The sequence below is a fragment of the Rhyacophila brunnea genome, unplaced genomic scaffold, assembly GCF_057557595.1.
Source record: "Rhyacophila brunnea isolate RB1 unplaced genomic scaffold, BYU_Rbru_1.0 scaffold_21, whole genome shotgun sequence".
NCBI lineage: Eukaryota > Metazoa > Arthropoda > Insecta > Trichoptera > Rhyacophilidae > Rhyacophila > Rhyacophila brunnea.
In genome coordinates this window covers 29,598,428-29,621,267 of record NW_028232871.1, presented here as the reverse complement: position 1 = coordinate 29,621,267, position 22,840 = coordinate 29,598,428, and the positions used below count along the sequence as shown (strand labels likewise).

At 33.3% G+C, this 22,840-nt stretch overlaps 1 protein-coding gene across 1 annotated transcript in view; it reads right to left on the bottom strand.

Annotated features, from left to right (window-relative positions):
• Positions 1-3,452: 3,452 nt before the first annotated feature.
• Positions 3,453-22,840, bottom strand: part of gt (transcription factor giant) — a 44,111-nt gene continuing 24,723 nt past the window's right edge. The window contains exon 3 of the mRNA XM_085949264.1: positions 3,453-4,538. Within this exon, the coding sequence (XP_085805390.1) occupies positions 3,453-4,538 (1,086 nt within the window). The remainder of the gene's footprint in view (positions 4,539-22,840) is intronic.

Below are 22,840 nucleotides of genomic sequence, written 5' to 3'. Positions count from 1 at the left end.
AATTTGGGAGAAATTTTAATGATTTTGGTATGCTTCAATAATTGGTACTGGTTTGAACTGTTTCGAGGCCCTGTTTTAAATCTTCTAACGAATCGATTGCGTCGTTTTCGTCAAAGAAAACCGCCGCTGCACGTAGAGACTTGTATATATGTCGAGAGTATGGCTGAAACACGTTCAATTTAGGTATATCGGCACAGCCCTGTCACGCAAATCTCGCCAGGCACGTGTCTGGAAGCGTGCCCCGTCCCTATATACCACGTAATAATATAATATATCAGTACGTATATATATCGGAAATAAATGAAAGAGGGGATCTTAATCCTTTCCGTGCATGCATGTGTCATCCATTGCATTTCACCATAAATACAATAATCCAAAATTGTCATTGTATATTGCATTTCAGAATATAAGTGCCTACATATATTTTCTTTTGTGAACTTAAATAACTCCATTCTATACTTACCTATATTATAATTACATATTATTTAACGATGTGATTTATAAAATGCTAAAAATAATATGGATCCATTTTCCTGTTGAATTGAATACCTAAATTTCAAACATGGAACACAAATACATGGAAAAAATGTGCGTTACCTATTGGTGTTTTTTGTAATAATGTTTAATTCACAGGTATGGAGAAATATGAGGGTGATATTCAGGGGACTTTGTATTTCATGCGTTTATTGGCGTAACCTTCACTAAGTAAGTCAGAACTGACATTCGCGTATTTATACGTTTCTGCGCATCTATTATATACACAAGACTGCTATCAGCAGCTATCGACGGTAGTTTTTCATATGTTTGTATCGAAGTATTATAATTGTTACTATAAGTGCTAATACTTCAATACAAAAATAACCTCGATAGCTGCCGATAGCAGTATTGTGTATAGAATAGATGCGCTGTTATGTGATTTTAAATTAAACTAAATAGTGCCGGCCATCGTTCAAATAATATTTAAGAAAATAGATGCAATAAATTATCACCGATTGTTTTGACGTATGATATTAATACATTGTACACCCACGATGGCCGCGCGGTTTAAGCGTTGGTCTATAACGCTGTGGATCCCAGGTTCGAATCCTGGGTCTGGCAAGTACGCATATTGTTTTTCAATTTGTGTGTGTCAGGGTATGGACGGTTATAATAGGTTGAGCAAGTAGCTGACATCCATTTCTAGTAAAAAACAAAATCTGTCAATACAAACCTCTACTCTGTGGAGGCCCATATGATTATATTTGGATCGGACATGGTCGAAAGAATTAATCAAGAAAATAATTGAACTTTGTACGCTAAATATGACATATATATACATTAATATCAACATAATAATATAATATGTAGCATTTTTTTGTATTTCAATTATGCTTATATTACAATGAATAGAATAGACTAGCTAGATTGTAGAATAGGTACATAACTAGGAAAAGACACATATTAAACATAATATCTATTAAAAAAATACTAGGAAACTGTTTGGGATGAGTGAAATTCGAATACACGTCTTTCGCTTGCGTAACAAAAACTGTGACCACTCCGCTACCAACTAATATTTTTAATGTAGGTACCATTTCATTAAAATTATCAAAATTTTAATTTGAAAAAAAACAATAGTTCTATTAGGTATAAAGTCCTGTAAAGCAGTTTATGTAACTGTAAATGAAAATGTAATATGTATATTAGAATATGTCACATGTATATTAAAAAATGTAATATGTATATAGACACAATGATGAACAATATTATTTACTTTTTGAGAGTTCGATGATCGCGTGGCATAAAATATAAAGGCTCCACTGGATCCGCCAATACAGAGAATGACGGAGAGATAGCAGAAATGTCCACATCAAAACGAATACCTGGACGAGTGAGTCAGACCTGTGCCATATTTTAAAGATGCTCGGCCAAGAGAATTGGAAAATGGTACCGCCGAGATGACCAAGTTGGAGTAAGAAGCCAAGAGCCTATAAGAATATAACTGTGGGCGAAAGGAAGAGGGCGATAAGTCTTAAAAATCTAAAAAATGGGTTAAAGTTGGCAAATAAACCATAATAGATATATGCACAAAATTAGAAAAAGAATAAGTCAAATCAATATCTCTGAATTACTAAATTCCTACAGTAACATTGGAGTTCCCATACAAAATGGTCAAATATTAATCTTCTTTTGGCTGTCCTGAAAAGTAGCGATTTATGACTTTCTTTTTTCCTTTCACACACAGTATTGAGCAAAATAATATGAAATATTTTTTGCCTAATTAAATTGTGTAAAGTGTTTTAATATTTCGAAATGCATTCGATTTAAATGATGAATATTGTAACTGTAACCTGTACCATTAATATGTGATGTGCACCTCACTCCAGAGATATGTATTATAATAAAATCATTATGTAATCATACTAATTTCATTATTATTGAGAATTGATATATTAACTCACTACAAAATATAATTTTAATCAATTATTATATGCGTTAAATACCAAGTGATAGATACATTTTATGAATGATCATGAATTACCATTTACCAATAAAATCTTTGAAACTTTAAACTTATTATGTTGGAAGGAAAGGAACAGTTTTTTTTTTTAATAAAAGACAAATGTTAAATACGGTAATTCAATTTTTTTTATTATTACAATTCGTACATTAATACAAACACATAAATGTAAAAAATCACACTAAAGTAAAAATTATAAATAGGTACATAATATCACAATGATAATTCACTCTTTGTACATTGATATCAAAATATAGAAGACAGAAGCTTCAAGAGAATTCATTAATTATTTTTAAATGAAATTATCAGTAATTTCTGGAGACTTTTCTATTATATTATACTTACTTCATTTCAAAATCATTTAATTCTATGTACAATAATAATATTACTATTATTACAAGAAATATTTTTATTTATTGATTAGAACTTTCTCATTTTCTCGATATATAACTAATATTATGTCTGAATTACGTAATAACGTAATCTCATATTTTTTTCTGTTTAATAAATCTAGATTTCAGTCATTTTACCCGTATTAATTCACGTTAATTTTATAGACAGTAATTTAATATAAAATTTAGTTAATGTAATAAGGTATGAAAATACAGTATTCTGGTACTTAATAATAGAAGTAAAACGTTGTACTTAATGAAAGGTTTAAAATTACTAGATATTTACAATTTATACAAATGTTGAATTTGTAGAGCATGTAAATAAATCATAAAGTTTATTGTTATAAAATACATCGTACATATCAATCAATTACAAACTGCTTAATATAAAATAAATCAATAAGCAGGCATTTAAAGAGGTATTTATATGAGATCAATGGCATTAGTTGTAATATTATATTACGTAAGAATCAATTATTAATAAATTTACAGTTCACAATCAACAATTTCACTCGCACATTATCACTTTCACTATTTTCTATTTAATAATATAAAACCAATCAATGACTGATGTTATTAGTATTTAAAGTAATCCCACATAGTTGAAGTTGTTTTTTAGCTGCCGCCAGCTCAAATTTTAGTTCGATATTTTCCCGCTCGAGAAAAGCGGCGCGGATTGCAATCTCGTCTTCCTTGATTCGTCTCCTGTCTCTCGATTTCTTTGCCGCAGCGTTATTCTTCTTCCTTCTCTCCGTATAAGAATTATCATTGGATGGATGATCATACTTCAAGCTACCATCGTCACTGGTATAACAGACAGCGTTTGAATTATTGGTGTTAACAGTTCTTCTCATTTTTGGATTGGATACAGTTGCTTGTCCTCCATTTGCCGCGCAGATTTGATCCAGCATCCTTTTTCTAAACGCTGAATATTTTTCAGCAGATTGTGTATCTAATAATGAATCAACTGTTGTAAATCCAGCTGCTAGACTCATAGGGTCCTTAGGATACGCTTTAAATGGTCTAGGCATCTTTCCATCTCTTCCAGGTGTTGCCATTGGATATATTGGTATGTTGTTTGAGGCGTGTGAGCCATCGGATCCTGCATCTGAAACAGCGTCCGAATCTCCTTTTGTAGAAGCATTTTTCTTATTTTGCAGTATCATTTGTTGCCTAAAAGCAGCTTGAATGATGTACGGATTCATGTGTTCAGTACCAGGAAAGCATGACGCGTAATTAGGAGATATTTGTCCAGAAATTTGTAACGGACTATTAGAAGTTTCCTTCGTGTCATTTCCGTATAATGATGGTGACCTGACTTCCCTTTCATCTTTTCGATAGAAATTTAAATACGCCTCATCGACAGATCGCTCAGAATTGTCTCGAAGATGATGTTCTTGGACGGTATACGTAGATGGTATTTCAACTTTTGGGCTCGGAGAATGTCTTTTAATTTGTGGTAGACTTGCTTGGTTTTCAGGGGAGTGTGGCTCAATTTCTCTGTTGTCGTAACTGTTGTGCAGGGAAAGTTCTTCTTGGTAATACGGCTCGGAGCGTCGAGACCTGGACAGGTCGAGGACGCCGGTTACGTGGCTGCTGTAGTCCATGGAGTACGCTGACGATTGGGCGTGGATCGACGTCATTGTCTGCAAAAAAAATATTAGACAATATAAGATTTCTGTTAATTTTTAATTAAACTGTTTTTTTTTCAGTTTTTAAAATGTAGCGTTCGTTATTGTACATAAGTACATAATTTGGAACATCTCAGAAACACATCTATCAATAGAAAACAAAAATATTTTGTTCTAATAACTATGTAGTTTGTTTAACTTTGGATAGAAAAAATACCAATTAAATTTAAATTGTACATAAAAAATAAATGTGTTATGCATTCTTTAGGTATACTTAATAAAAAATAAGTTGGTAGAATTTTATACCAATGAGAAAATTATAATAATTTCAATCAATTGTTTTATTAATTTCACCGGACATTTAGGCGTTAATCGTAAATAATCTATAACGTACACAATAATTATATATTTCTTACATAACAATAATCCAATATTGTCCTAAGATGGTATTGTTGAAAGTTTGATAATTATGAAAACAATGTCAATATACAATAATAATAATTAGTATAGTATTATTACTTTAGTTGTGTACTTGTTGATGTAATTATCATAATATACTTAACTTAACTGTATAGGCAATGTATATTATAACTATTTCATTAATTAATAAGTCATGTTTATAAATAAAAAACAATTTATATATAAGTATAGTTAATTTGAAGATAATCAAAAATTCTTCTAATATCTGAAATAAAAAATGTTCAAATTAACATAAAACTTACAATTTTTTAATATTTTTGCTGATGGTCGAAAAATCACAATTTTCAGGAAAATATTTTTGATTTCCAAACAAAATAGCTATTATCGAATAATAACGGAACTGTTTTTTGATTATGGCACGTTACACGGAGATTCACAGACACATAATTATAATTTAAATATTTATTTTTGACAACTTATGTAACAACAAAACAAAAATTTGGACTGATGACGACATTTATTGGGCAAGGATGCGTCAACTGAACTAAACCTACTGGTCTAGGATGACCACTGCTTCATGTGACCGAATACCTAATAATACCTAACGAGTTAGATAACTCAAAGGGGTAAACGCAAGTATGTACGCCATTTTCGCATTTTGGCAACCGCCCACCGCAAGGAGGGGGTAAATGGTCAATTATTATTTTGCAAATAGGCAATAACTGACGTTTCTCGAAGTGTGGGTCGTGACAAAAAATGTTTCAGAACTACATTATGCACAGAACAGATTAATAAGATAGAAATTTAAAATCCATCCTCATGTACCTAGGTACTTTATGATGGCCAGGCTATAAATAACAGTGGTGAAGGGTGAAGGTGGGCTGTTAAGATCCGACATAATTTGTTATTAACAGTAAACTTTGTCAGTCATACTTATATGTTTTCATCGAACTAAGACTACAAATTGCAGATGGTTAGTTTTTAAAATTCAATTAAGCCCTCAATAACTAAACCATAAAAGCTAATAGTCAAAAATATTCGTATATCTATAAAATTTCTAAAATTATGTCATTAAATCATACATTTTTTTATCTATTATGGTTTGGTTTAGGTGGGGTTTAATTAATTTAAAATAACTACCGAACACCATCTAATATAATATATTATGTATTCTCAATTCAACGAAAACACATATTTTATGACTTAAAAACCATGAATATTTTTATCGATTATGGTTTGGCGAATTTAGGGCTTAGTGAATTAAACACCTGTAATATGTTTTCTTAGTGTGCACTAATTTTGTCAGATCGCCATAGCATACCTAAATCATTTTTGTTTGGTTTGGGCAGGGCTTAATTGAATTTTAAAAACTAACCAGCACCATCTGCAATATGTATTATTTGTTCAATGAAATGAAATAAGTATGACTGATAAAGTGTATATCGTATCTTAACAGCCTACCTCCACCGTTCGCCACTGGGACTAATGTTTTGAAGCAAGGCACTTTATGGTGGTCAGACCATAAAACCAAGTATAACAAAGCGCGCCGACTGCCCTCTAATATTGAATGCACGTTACATTTACGCGACAAATTTTAATGCATATTAATTATGATACAGTCGGTGCTATTGAAAATACTAACTAATTTCCCATTAACTTTGTGTTACCTGACGTTATGGTATGTTTTATTCTTGTTCATACTACGTGTACTGTATTACTTTGTGTCACCAAATCAGATACTTAACGCACAAATAAGAGAAGTTGGTTAGCTTCTTGATGAGGCTGTAAAAAAGTATAATTTTCGAGCATGGATAAATATGGGACAAACCTAAATATGTGATAAAAAATAATATGTTATTCTCAACAGTTTCGTCTATATTATACGCTTTAAAGTTTGTCAGTTGTCATCTAAACGAAACGCGCATTTATTATTCGTAATATTTCAGGACATAAATAAGTATAGGACACTTAACAGGCTTTGTATTTCTTGCGTTTTATAACATGACCGCCATTAAGTGATAAAGCTGGCTTCAAAATCGTTATCTATGACTTTCGCAAATCTATCTTATCAATCTGTTCTATGGATGAGGCGTACTATAATCTGTATTGTCGTTGGTCCGGGGTTCGAATCCCGCGTGTGGCAATTTCGCATATTCTTTTTTCAATGTGTGTTTGGACCAATGACATTATTAATGGACAACGCACTCAGTACAGTAGCTAGCAAGTAAATTCGCGCATAACGACATTGTATAGGTATGTATAGGTAGACGTCACGTGACAAATTCCATTATGCAATATCACGCAATCACCTTTATTATATATGCATATCACCTTTATTGTAATGGCGTTAGAGCAGTGTTTCTAGTGTCAATGTTCATTTGAGTGAACGATATTGATATTTAAATATGAATGGCATTCGGCAGACCCGACAAAAAGCATCGGGAATTTATAGCAATATCACCTTTATTGTAATGGCGTTAGAACAGATTATGCGATTCGCGAGACCCGACAAAAAACTGAGTGTCATTTTTTTTCCAGATGCTTCTTCCATATTAATGTCATTGGTTTGGACCCATAGTATGGATTTAATAGGTTAATAAAGTGGCTAAAATACATTTTTCGTAAATACAAAACTCTGTTAATACAGCCTTTACTCTGTGATCCCCATATTATGATAAGGTATCTCAGAATTGAAGATGGCAGTGTAATATAATTTCGATAATATTACGCTGTATTTCTATGCGCAATCGACTAAAAAAGTTATATAATTTAAAATGACTCAATGAATCAATTAAATATTTAGTATACAGATTTTTTCTTTAAGTACATAAGTTTTTTTTATTAAAATGCCAATAATATTATAATGGATAATTAAATCTATTTCAAGTTACTTCATTCTCAAAAAAAAAGTTTGACATTTCCTGATTCCCTACTGTGATTTATTGTATTTGGATGCTTTTACGTACTTTTCGTTCGCAATTGCTTACTTCATGAATATTCAAAGTTTTCTGTGTATTTTAAATTATCAAGAAAATATGTTTTTTTTTTAAATATCACCAACATTTCCTTCAAAGTCGGTATTAACCACCATTTTTTCGATTTTAACGTGACAAAAGAAAAACAGTAACAATATAGTTATTCTTCTTCTTCTTTCTTCTTCGGCCATATCCACTTTTAGTTGGAGCATATCCATGTCGATAGCCAGTCTTCTTGCATCGTTATCAGTCAAGTCATACCACTCATACCAGTATCCCGTAGCTCCGCCGTATACACTATATAGATAGTATTTAGCTGCCTTCCAGGAAGCCGGAATCCGGTTGACTTGAAGAAAAGGCAAGCCAGGTTGAGGTTATTTTCTGGTATCAGCTAAGTTAAACGTCATCTCTTCACTCCTAGCGCGATGAAAGGCTGCTTGGTGCGTTCTCTTATCTCTTCGTTACACTTAAAGTCATACCCAATATCATGGCCCCCACATCTTGAAGCGGGCCCCAAGGCCAAAATCTTTGGCGGGCCCCCCTACCCATCGCTAGGGTTAAAGGCAGTGGGACGTTTTATAGAACCGTTATATAAGGAATGTTGTTTCAGGTAAAATTAAGGGTATTAGGTGTATTTTCAGCAATTTTTTGTATTGTTGAATAAGCCCACTTGAATTATGGAGTTGTCGAATATCGTCACATGGTAATCAAAAATTGCATCACACAACTAAAAACTTTAAAAACTACAAATAAAATAGCGCTTTTTTACTTTTTATCCGTCACGACGCCCCCCCCCCCCAGAGCCCTATCAGCCCCCCCCCTTGTGGGGGCCATGCCCAGTATCCATCGCCAACATCTGTTCTCGAAGCTTAGCATACAGTTGTTAGATGCCATGATTCGCTACCGTAAAGAAGTACCGTCAGAATGCAAGTATCGAATAGGCGGCATTCGGTTTTGGCCGAAGACAATCGTGAATCCTCGACACTCTGCATCGATTTGAATATTCTTTCTCTCTGCAAAATGCCATCTACCGTGATGTTTACTCCCAGGTATTTTAAGCTGTCGACGCTCTCGATGTTTTGACCGTCACTATCAGATGGAAATCTGTATCAGGATAGGTGCTATTGCAACCAACGCGAGACAAGTTGTAAAGAAACTTGTCGATTGTGTCTTGATAGAATTATAATCAAGAAATAATAATTTCTTACTGTATGACCTCTTAGGTGAAGAATGCAGATATGACTTGTAGCTTCCAAGAATCACTGTTGCTCGCCAGTTTTTCCAGATCATGCTAGCATCCATTAGCTCACTATACAGTCTCTGCGGGTAGTAGGTATAGCTGCCTTTGAGGGTAACTACCGGAATTCGGATGGCTTGAAGAATTAACAAGCCAGACTCCCTTGACATTTTAAAAGATATTTTTTCGATATGTTGTATAATCTGTCATCACCAGCATTATAATTCTTAATAATGGCATTCCTAGTAGGTACACATTGTATAATTGGGCATCATATCCAAATTATCTAATCTAATTATTTGATTCCATCTGCTAGCAGCGGCGATTTTCTTTTACTCAGATGATGCGAATGATTCGCCAGTAGATTTAAAGGGTGCCTTTAAACAGTTCATACCAGTCTAACAACTATTAATTATCCCAACATATTTTAAAGATGCGTATTGCTCACAAATTGAATATAAAATATTACTCAACACATAACAAAACTCCTGCAAATTACTACAAAAGGTCGCTAATATAACCTTTTCAATCATGTCTACTTGTACACAAAAAATAAACCACTAATATTATTTCGTCTCACCACTGACGTCCTCAATAATTAATATTTTTACATACATATATGAATGTATGGTTATTATTTATTTTCTATCGTAGCTAAGGCTCAAAATCAGTCGGTGCATCCGGCTTCCACATCCCTAAACCCGCCACTGCGTGTATCCCTAAAACCATAATACCAGGAACCCGACCCAGTGGGTCCGCAATTAGTAAGGACCTCACCACACCTGATGCTTGCCAGACACGTCGCCGTCTAAACCTCTCATGCAGTTCAAAAAAGATTCTCTGAGCGAAGTGAAGAAGTTGCGTCCGAAATAATCATTTGCTACCCATTATATATTTAGGTACCAAAGACCACAGAATTTATAGGTACCTACGATATCTGATAATATTGTAGCAGACCACCGCCATCTTTAGATTAATAAAGCCTGAGCATAACTTTTTGCACAAGCAACGAGTGGTCCACTTTTCAACTGTCAAAATCAGATCCCAGATTGTTTGACATATTGATTCGCCCTTTCTCGTTTCAAATTGAATTATAAAACAATCTCAAACCAAATATATTAATAAATAATTAATAATATAATTATATTCCTGTTATCCATCAGCTGTCAAAGTCAGACTAGTCTTTCACACAAAAATCGGCGGTAATATCGATTTCCAAAAAATATGTAGCATTGATCTATGCATTACATTTGTAGAAAGTGTATTAATGCTAGTGTATTATTTATCATTTAACTCATCTATCCAAATCAAACCATTCCCTGTGTTCCCTTACTTTGATCGTCACTTCCAATTTTATTATTAATAACACAGAACCACTAAATCAGATGAACTCCAAGGTCTCCAAGGTCTCCAAGATACGTTACAACAATCTGAAATTAATCTGAAACTAAGAATACTCCGACAAGTGCACACGACAGACGCGTCAGTATGAGCACTCTATAGACAATGACATGCAATAACAGGTCATCCATAGACAACGAGGGGCGAAAAGTAGGACCAAGAGTCTATAAAAGTAGTCTTGAAATGTATCGGTTTTCTTCTTCAGTGGGCAATGAGCAAACACAAAATAATATAGCTTTCATTCATATGATGACAACAATCATACTAATATTTTTCTTTAATCTTTGACACAATATTCTTATAATTTTGAATTATGTACTTTAAAAATTATTACGAAAAATAACTACAGAATATTACTTATATTTTATTTGGATACATACTGTTAATTATTATTATTACCACAAATAATCTGTCTTTTGTGTACAGTATCCATCCTACCCTCCCCAATTTACCTACCTATTGGGAATACACACAAATTTCTTTTTAAATCATTATAAAAACCAGCAAAATAATATACATTATAATAATAATAGTCCATTGAAGTTAATTAGGTACCTTATATTATATTAGTTAATCTGCTGAGACATAATTAGATATGACATTTTATTGTGATTAGGATATTACGGTTTAAAAGAATTATCTGTAAATGCATATTGCATGACGTATTCAGTTCATTGAATATCATTGACTATAAATAATATAAATTATTCACTTGAAATTATTCCAAATTTATCTACAACAAACGAACGGATAATAAAATAATTACAAGATAAAAAGAACTTTTTATATACTTACGACGTTTTTAAATTTTCTGTTGAATTATTATGCTCAATATGTTCAAACTTGTGCTTGATATGAAGTAAATAAAAAACATACAATAATATAGAATACTGAAATGCCATTTTGACATTTCATTTTGATTTCCATAGTAACGCACGTATATATTAATAATTTAGTTGCTAAGACCACCTCCTTAGCAACCAATAATAATCTTTTACTGTTTACGGATTTTTCTGAAATAACTTTCAATACAAAACAGGATCAACTGAAAATGAATTCAATTCTGCTTAAAGATGGCTAAAAGTATTATAATAATGCATTGGCATCGTGTTCTGATATATTCGAAAAGTTCCAAATGTCTAGCTAGTCGGGAAATAGGTTAAAAATCGATTGCAAGATTTGTACTGGACAAAAAACCACCGGACAAACAAGAATACGAGCTAATAAAAACGTTGTCGAGTATTGATACACAATTAAAAAAATTATCGTACAACCACATAATTTTAAATAATATATTGAAGGAAAATATCGAGTAAAGCAAATTTGCGATGTGTGTTTATCTCACTTATCTTGTCGACTCAAATACTGTGAAGAGATATCATCAATGTGTGGAGATAGGTAATGTGAGGAAAGATTCCTAGAACCTGTTGCTCGTGAATAACTGAAAGGCAGCAGAAAATCAAGTATCATAGAGAAGGTTGTCTCAGTTTTATTTAAATATTATTATTAATTTGCATACAAAAATTACATTGTGATGAAGTTACAAAAACAGAGTTGTAAAACAGAACTTTCCTTCTAAAAACTTCGCAAAGGCCAAAGAAAATAAAATGTGACCTAAGTATTATAAACAATTTATTATGAACATTTCAAAGTTAACTGTCCGCCAGAAGATAAGCCCTTTCTTTCGGGCGGCAGATGTTTTCAAATAGTTAGTTATTGCTTTTAAAATGTTTTCATGTTTTCCATGCTCTACCAATTTTGCGAACGATTATTCGTAAAAAATATGGTTACATGTAAATTGTACGAATTAGATTTCACTGTAGCATAGTTCGCCGTGAGCTTTCTTATCGGAAAGAGATGAAAAAATTACGCGTCGTTTGTGGAGCATTTTTATAGCCGATTTTGGCAAAATGCATGAATTCAAGAATGAAAACCTAACCTAACCTAACAAATAATCCAGTATATCGGCTATTGTCAAAATTTCTTTGCCGGACGGCTTCCTGTAAACCGACAAGAACCGTGTTTTATTTATACATGAATTTCATCTCTATATGACCCAAAGAGGTTGGACGGTCTTTAATATATACGACCATATATTTCCGATACAATATTTCACGATGAAGTGTGATACGGCAAACTGCATAGGTACGTACAAAAATTTCCGGACACGAGAAAATAAATCACTCTAAAATACAGAGGCGATTTTCTTTGACGCAAATAACGCAACCGATTCGTCAGAAAAAATAATTGGAAGCCTTTAAATAGTTCAAACAATGTATACAGTTCTTACATTATAACAACATCTAAAAAATATACTTGCGTAGATATTTATCACAAATTGATTATAAAATATTATACAAAGAATTCAATTTCATGAAAGTTTTTTGCCAAATACTTAAGAAATAATAAATCCTTTGAATGCAGCAGAGGTTTTGTTTGGCGCAGATAACGCAATCGATTCATCAGAAGAGAGCCTCATAACAGTTCAAACCAGTCATACAATTATTGACCTATACATTCCACTTTTGTTATAATACTGCGTGTCTTTTTGAAATATTTTTAAGACGGTACTTCAGTGAAACGGCAATAAATTTTGGACTCGCTGGCAATCGGAGAGCAAACGTCGAGCTGTGAACACGTCAATTTGTTTCATGATGGCGACGGGGGTATTAATACATAAATCGTGTAAAGATGACTAAAAAACGTTACCCATTTACTTGAAAAAGAAAATATGTCAATGAATATATTATTATTGTTACTAATAAAACAATAAACAGAATATTAAATGGACGCATGTTGAATTTATATGACAAATTATATTTCGTTCGGCACGCGTCATTTCCACAATCAGCGCATCGCCTAGCCACGATCGTTTTAGACCATACCTCAACTGAGGTATAGCCCGCCACTGGGGTTAAATTGTTTAGAATCAGAATGACAACTTCAGGGTCCTAAAAGTGTGTTATCATAAGTTATTCCGTGGAAAAATTATACATATTTTTTGGTTACACAGTAGGAAAAACTATAATATGACGAAACCAATAAAATTCCTAATTCAAATAAAAATAAAATGTAAAGTTGCATACTTTGGCCAAGCACTTGCATACATAAAAGTCTAGGAATCTTCGAAACAATACCAAAGTTTCTATAATCTTTAAAATTTAATATCCCTGACTAAAATGCAAACTAACGGGTTAAGGAGAAATTACGCATTTAAATAATTTACACCCATTTATGCAAAAACGGTTAGGTAAGTAGGTACCTACCCATCTGCTTTACGACCAACTTTTCGGGTTTTTTTCTTTTTCTTTTTGCATTTTTCAAACGGTGTGAAGAGAGATGGAAGAAATAATAAAGTGCGTCTGAAGATTGTTCGGACTAAGTGATTGTGTTAAATTTAAATCACTCGCCATAACATGAGCGATTGCTCAACAACATCTAAAAGTTCAGTCTGAAGTAATGTGAATGACAAATTAGTACATACATATTGCCCAAATACGACATCTACTATTTATATAATAGAATATATATCTACATAATAAGAGTATCATAATATAATCTACAAATAAGTATGTCATATTACGGTTATAATTATCCCGTAGAATTGCAATACTTCCACATTTAAGACTCCATTATTGATTTTCTCATTTATTAATTACTTGTTGATTACCTACAAAAAACTTATAAATATTAAATTATTAAATATTTTAAAGATTTATTAGACTTTTGGTAGAAGCCATTTGTTGTCAAATTAAGATAAATAAAACTTCAATCAATGCGAAGCATATTTCAGATAACATAAATTTATACGACAAATAATAGTTAACGATTTACCCAGCACTTTTCTAGTTGAAGCGTATTTGAAAACAACATGTTTTTTTTTCCAGTCGCGAAATTTAAAGACCCACATACGGCTTCAAAGACGGGGTGGGATGTTATGAATATTTGTTTATTCGCAAAATCAATATTGGTTCCAATACTATCATCTAACTATTTGAGGTTAATTTAATCATAATTCAAGGGTAATTAATGTGTCCTAGGTTCGAATCCTGGGTCTGGCAAGTACACATATTGTTTTTCAATTTGTGTGTGAGTCAGGGTATGGACCTAATAGGTTGAGCAAATGGCTGACATCCATTTCTCGTAAAAACAAAATCTGTTAATACAAACCTCTACTTTGTGGAGGCCCATATGATCCTATTAGGATTGGACATGGTTGGGGAATTTAAATTAAGTTTATATTAAACTTCACGAGTTTCACCTATCGGCATCTTTGAGATTTACCTATATCCTGAAATCATTCTACAGTGGCAGCATGAATACAGAAAAATCAATTCGCGGTTATATTGGTGTTGTTTGCTAAAATGACTGTTTCAATGCATAAAAACCAATAAAACTATGAATCTCTTTTTCCGTACCTACCCATGCTAGTACCACTGCAGAATGATTCCAATGTACCTTCATAATATGGTACGTAAGTATACTACCCTTCACGTAACCTTGCAATTTGGATTAGGTTTTTTTGAATTATTTCTTGAAATCAGCCAATCAGGCGCCTGGAATTTACTAATACATTGATACGGAGTGCGTAAACACACAAATCTTGTCACTGTGTACAATTGCAAAGTTACTTGGAGGATACCCTATACAAAAGAGCAATAAAAACCATACGCAATTTAGAAAGCTTAGTCTAAATTATGCTTAGGATATTATAGAAATAAATCAAATTTAGTCACAATATTTGTTTGCCACATTATAATATTAGTTTTTCCTGACGACATGTTTAATAAAATCAACACTCACTTTTCGCGGGGCATCCTATAATGGACTTGCCATTAAGTGACATGTTGAGGCACTAATCCTATATAATTTACGACTGAAAATGGCAAGCTTTTGCATATTAAGCAACTTTCTAAAAAAAACACAAAATCCTTTGAAAAGGGGTTGTTTTTAACAGCCGACCATTATCTACATAACCTTCGGTAATGAGGATATGCAAAAATTTCCTTAATTGCTTACCTACTTCAATAATAATTTATGTGCATGAGAAAAGAATTCAATATTAAAACATTTGGTCATGTTTATTTTTCAGTAAACTTTCGCATCACCTACCAATAAGAAATGGCATTAATCAGCAATAATTTCAAAATAAGTAGGAACATAATAACAATCAAGAATCCATATTAATATGTACTTACACAAGTTTTAAGAAAGTTTGATTCTTATTATTGAATTACATAATTCACATATTGTCATATAGACTGATCGATGCCCTAAATGGCTAAATCATAGTTGTTCAACCTTTTGGTTTTCCTAGGCTACACTGAGCGAAAAAAAATTCACTTGGACCGAACATATAAATACAATAATATCGGATAACTATTGGGATATTTGGAAATCTTGAAACCTATTAAGAAATTCCTGTACTTATATTTTATTAATCAAAACGGAGAGCAAGGTTGCATATTCTTCGCAGCCTACTTTGGACCTCATTACTAGCTGTCCAGGGCTGCTCGTAGTTCCCAAGAGTATCGGTAAGTAAATCATTCTACAGTGGCACCATAGGCGATTCGCGCGTGTATTGAATTGCTTGCGACAATGCCTGTTTTAATGCTAGCAAACAACACCACTACAACTGCAAGCCGCATTTGCCATACCCATGGTGCTACTGTAAAACGATTTACCTATACTCACCTAGGCAACCAAGTAAGTTCGAATCCCAGTTGGTCTAATTCATTTTCTAGAATGTTCCATTATATTCGATATATCTAACAAAAATGCGTATGTAGGTACCTACTTACCAGTCATCCATCATTTTAGATATTTTATAAATAAGTAAACGAATATTTTTTTATTATTACGTTTTTATTAGGTTGTATTCTTATTTGTCCGGTGGTTGTTTGCCCGGTACAAATCTTGCAATCGATTTTTAATTAACTTCCCGACTAGCTAGACATGTGAAACTTTTAGAATATATCAGAACACGATTCCAATGCATTTTTTTAATACTTTTAGCCATCTTTAAGTAGAATTAAATTCATTTTTAGTTAATTCTGTTTTGTATGAAGTTATTTCGGAAGAAATCCGTAATCCAATCCACTATTATTGGTTGCTGGGAAATTATCAATATATACGTGCGTTACTATGGAAATCGATATGAGTGTCAAAATGACATTTCAGTATTATTTCTATCAAATACAATTTTTTTTGATCGTTTAAGCTAGTCAAGTCAAGTTAAGTTTATATGATTCAACAGAAAATTTAAAAATGTTGTACCTATATAAAAAGTTCTTTTTATCTTGTAATTATTTACTATTATCTACCATGGCTTAGATTAGACAGGGTTTACTTGAATTTTAAAAACTAACACTATCTACATATTTTAGCCTTAGTTAAATCATCATCATCATCAGCCGGGGTCAATCCACTGCTGGATGAAGGCCTCCCCAAGCTTTCTCCAACTCTCTCGGTCCTGTGTCGTTCGCTGCCACGTATTTCCGCCGAACTTTACCAGTTCGTCAATCCAGCGGCTTTTAGGGCGACCCTGTGGCCGTTTCGTACCCCTTGGGTACCATTGGATGACGGCATTTGTCCAGCGGCCGTCCTTTCGGCGAGCAATGTGCCCCGCCCATCTCCATTTCAGCTGTTTGGCAACGTCTATTACATCGCGTACTCTTGTCTGCTTCCTAACCCATTCGTTTCTCTTACGGTCCTTTCGCGTGATGCCCAACATGCAACTCTCCATGCCTCGCTGTGTGACTCTTAACTTTTGGACATTTCTCGTGTTGAGGGTCCACGTCTCGCAGCCATACGTGAGCACGGGTAGCACACATTGGTTGAACACCCTACGCTTAAGACATAATGGTAGGTCACTCATGAAGATACTATTCAGACGTCCGAAAGCACTCCATCCCAGCTTTGTTCTTCGACCAATTTCATCGTGCATGCTTCCGTCTATGGACACCTGCTGTCCGAGATAGATGTAGCTGCTGACTTGCTCGAGTTGGGTGCCAGAAATACAGATAATCGCAGGGTCCGAAAAACAGTTCCTCATCACTTTTGTCTTTGAGACATTTATCTTTAGACCGACCGTTTGACTGACATCCGCGAGTTCTTGCATTCTACCTTGGAGGTCTTTCGGGTCTTGTGAGAGTATAACAATATCATCTGCAAAGCGCAGGTGACTGAGGTGCTCTCCGTTAATTGTAACACCTTTTTCCTCCCAATCAAGTTTCCCAAATAAGTCCTCAAGAGTAGCGGTGAATAGTTTAGGTGAAATGGTATCACCTTGCCGGACACCTTTGTTAATGGGGAATTTACACGACCGTTTGTGGAGTTTCACGCATGCTGTGGCATCATTGTATATACTGTTCAACATGTTTATGTAGCGTCTGGAAATTCCTTGGTTGCTAAGGGCGTCTATAATTGAGAATTTTTTGATGGTATCAAACGCCTTTTCATAGTCTATGAAACCAAGATATAATGGCAGTTTGTATTCCTGGTAGCGCTCTATGATTTCCCTGACGACCTGTATATGATCCATAGTACTGTAGCCTCTTCTGAAGCCGGCTTGCTCTCTTGGTTGGTTCTCGTCTAGAATTGTTTCGAGACGGTTTGAGAGTTAAATGAGGACAAATAAATGTGACTGACGAAGCTTAGAGTGCACTATTTATGTAATTATTTTATGTAATTATCTTTGAAAACTCATCAAAAGGATACGAAAAAAATATGTTGAGTGTAATTAGGTAGGTACTTACTATAATAATCCAACTATTTATGCAGTTAAAGCTCAAAAAAGTCGTTTACCACAGATATTGTATTGTAGATTTTTTGGATTTTGAAAATCGATACATACTCGTATCTACCTCAATAAATTATCGTAATAAGAAATCAATAAGTAATTATAGTTTGGTACAATTGCATGATTCTTCATCTACATAGTGTAAATTAGGTACCATTATTGACAACTTAATTACTACCTGGTTCAATTCCATTTAAATGTAAGTTATGATTTTTTGATTGCACTGATTGATATTGAATATTAATTACATCATCAACATTATTATGAACATTGCCACATAGTGTCATATTGAGCAAATATCACGCAAACAATCATTATTACAGTAATATTATGATAGCCTAAGGAAGATACCTACACTGGTTTTTTTATTACGTCAACTAATTATAAACCCAAGATTGTATTGTTTAATTTCCAAGAAAATACTCATATTACGGCACAATACCTAACATTTAATTTGTTCCTAATTAATGTATTTTTGATCTGAATCTATTTAAGTGCGCATTGCTCAATAATGTATATTGTATACTTACCTTTCTGCCTGTTTTACGTTTTACCTGTTAATTATATTCGTATTATGTTTCTGTAAGTTAGAGCTAAAAGTCTGTAAGTCACATATTCAATATTTTGCAAGAGAGCAGTTTTAACATAGTTAATCTAATCTAGTTAAAATACTCGTTCACGTTCGGACTAAAACTCCGTAGGTATGTTGAACTTCCGCACATTTGCAATTAATCTTTCTGCTATAGCGTAAAGTAAAAATTACTTAAATTGGACATCCACTGTTTCAGCTCTAAATTCTAATAACTGGACTACCGTCGTTTTAGAAGTACCTAAGTATTTTGAAAACCATCTGAAATTGGACTCCTAAATTTTCAGCATTAAGGCTATACCTCAGTTGAGGCATGGTCTGAAAAGATCGTGGCTAGGCGATGCGCGGATTACGGGTCGCGGGTGCAAATGACGCATGCCGAACGAAATATAATTTGTCATATAAATCCAACATGCGTCCGTTTAATGTTCTGTTTATTGTCATATTAGTAACAATAATAATAATATATTCATTGACATGTTTTCTTTTTCAATTCCATTTGGGTAACGTTTTTAGTCATCTTTACACGATTTAAAAATTAATACCCCCGTCGCCATCACGAAACAAATTGACGTATTCACACCTCGACGTTCGCTCTCAGATTGCCAGCGAGTCCAAAATTTCGTCGCGCCTATAGTTGACAATTATTTGCCGTTTCACTGAAGTATCGTCTTAAGAGAATGTGAATACACATTTAAATCTGCATGAGTATTTAACTCAAAAATTATAAAAATGTGACTTCCGCACTTTTAGCTCTAGGGTACAGGTGTATTATACTTGCAGTGACAAAAACTGCCTTTTCGACAGAGTTAAATGAAAATACAAATTATTTAGATACATTAATTACTATGTCTTCTCGTTCGTCCTGACCTCATGACCTTAGGATCGTAACCTGGATGATTTGGCTATCGAGCAGTCCTCTCAACAAGTTGGCCCCTCTCCTATCGGTATTCTTCGAAACACAAGACATGCAATCACAGAACCTCAAACAGAAATTATAAGATAGAAATGTACAAGCCATCACCGTGGACTAAGATTTTGAAGCAAGGTACTATATGGTGGTCAAGCTATAACAGTGGTGAAGGGTGGAGGTGGGCTGTTAAGTTTCAACATAAACAGTACACACTAAACTTTGTCAGTCGTACTTATTTGTTTTCATTGAACTAAGAAAACAATTTGCAGAAGTTGCTGTTTTTAAAATTCAATTAAACTATAGATAAATCAAACCATAATAGTTTAGGTATACTATGGGCGATCAGTGCTCACTTTTCAGACACACTTATTCGTTTTCGTTGAATTAAGAATAGGTACATAATATTAGGTACTTATAGATGGTGTTGATTAGTTTTTTTTTTAAATTCATTAAACCCTGCCTAAACGAAACCATAAGATAAAAAATATTCTTCTATCTATCAAATCTTAAATTATGTACCTATCTTTTAATCAGTTTAATGACATAACTTTAGATTTTATAGATAAACGAATATTGTTTGACTATTGCCTACTATGACTTGTATTATACAGCGTTTACTTAATTGAATTTTAAACACTATCTGCAATATTAGTTCTATGAAAACAAAAATACGTTTTCTGACAAAGATTAGTGTCTACTATTTATGTCGGATGTTAACAGCCTACCTTCACCCTTCGCCACTGCTATAATATACATTGTTTATACGGGACAAGGTAAATGTCTAATATTGCGTGATTCGAACCCGTGATTTATAAGCGAACGTTCTACCTAGCCTTTATCTATATATCCCATATAGCCCTAATTCCTAGACATGTCGATACATGCAATACAAGTAATCATATAATCGTTTCCTTCCGTTACATGGTGCATATTTATTATTAAAAGAAAAGTTCCCACAGTGTCTTCGGTTCCCACGGACGATTCATCTTATATTTTGTGAGACGCACAATAATATATTGTATTTTTCCCATACCCTCCACCACACATGACGGCATTCTACAAAATTTCGCAACAAAAGAACAATTTTTGGACCAGATTTTGTTGTTATTTCATATTTGTATCTACCGTTCTTATAAAATAATATTATGGCTACCTATGACAGTGCAAATTGAGATTGTAATAATGTATATAATATGTTACTGTAGATATTATACGACATATTAGTATATTATCACGATATATATAAGTACGCGATCAAATGAATCTACTATTATTAATATTGATTGGATATTTTCCCAAACTATTATTAGGTAGTTTTTTGGAATTTCCAAAACAACTAAGTAAGTATATCATATTGCTATCACCTCATAGCCAAAAATTTTAAAGGAATAATCCAAATTACTCATAAAATACTTTATTTATTTATTTATTTAGAAAAAGAGTAATACGGCATTACAGCGATTGGCCAATGCGCCATAATACATAATAAATACAAAATTATAAATTGTCTTAATTACAAATAACAACTAATATAATAAGTAAGTAGAAAAGACAGCATGTGTTTATGTAAATATTAAAAACATGATAGGTATATACAATTCGACACCCACGGTGGTCGCGTGGCTTAAGCGTTGGACTATCACGCCGTGGGTCTCAGGTTCGAATCCTGGGTCTGGCAAGTACACATATTATTGTTTTTCAATTTGTGTATGAGTCTGGGTATGGACCTAATAGGTTGAGCAAGTGGCTGACTACAAACCTTTACTATGTGGAGGCCCATATGATCCTAATAGGATCGGACATGGTCGAAAAAAAAATATATATACAATTATAAATTTAACCTATTTATCACGTCCATAAACATTATTTAGTTAATGAAAAATAAATCAACCTTTATGGTGCCATCAGACAAGTTAATCGCACGATACACAACATCATAAAACCATGAAAACCAACCAATAGTCACGTCCCGGGGGGGGAGTAGGCAGGTTATGCGTTGCATAGGGACGGGTGGCGGCGCATTATAAAGGCGAACAAGGCAGTAAAACTTGAGAGCAGTGACGGTTTTCAATGCACCAAACGATGCGGTCAGTTCATTGGAAAATGGTGACATCTAAGTTTTAAAAAATTATAACTATTTTTGTATTGTACCCATTACTGTAGGTACATAATGTGATGTCAGCTTATCGCACAGGCAATATTTTCACAAGGGTGCCTCCAAACCTGTAAGTGTCACATATCTCCACGTACTTAAACCACCACTGTTTGAAAGTAGGTTTCGTGGAAATTCTCTTATTATCATTAGAGGTTGAGCGTCTCAATTTAAAAAAAAATATAGTGTAGGTATTTGTCTGCTTAACATAGCCGAAAATAAATAATAAAATAGTTGTAGGTACCTAATTAATTTGCAGACAATTATTTGTGAATAAAAATAGAAAGGGATTGCATTATAAATGCTTAAGGGCAACACTTTGCCTAGGGACGGCACTACAAACAAATAATTAATAATACAACATAATTATTATGCGTGCGTACGTTAACACTATTATTTTTGTTTATTTACACAACTATTAATTGAACGCATTACTGATGCTTTTTAATTAAACTATGCAGTTAGTACCTCTTTATTATTTATCTCGGGTCCCTAACACCAACAACACAAGCGACGAAAGCAATCGCTGTCTCAACAGTGCCAACAGGTGATTTTTTTTAGTCTCCAACAGTTTGGAATTTTTACCATTTACCTATGCATTTTTAAATGGGCGACAATACTATTAGCGGACCAATGGTTTGGAAACGCTGATTTATACAATACATATTATATTATATTATATTCAATCATTGCAGTATGCAGTTAATATACTAAAGATAGTATTACTATAATATATTATATTGCCTCGATTTTGACAACCACAAACGCTAGGCCACATCATATGCGTGTAGGTAAATAAATTTCCCCACATAATATAAATGCGGAAGGC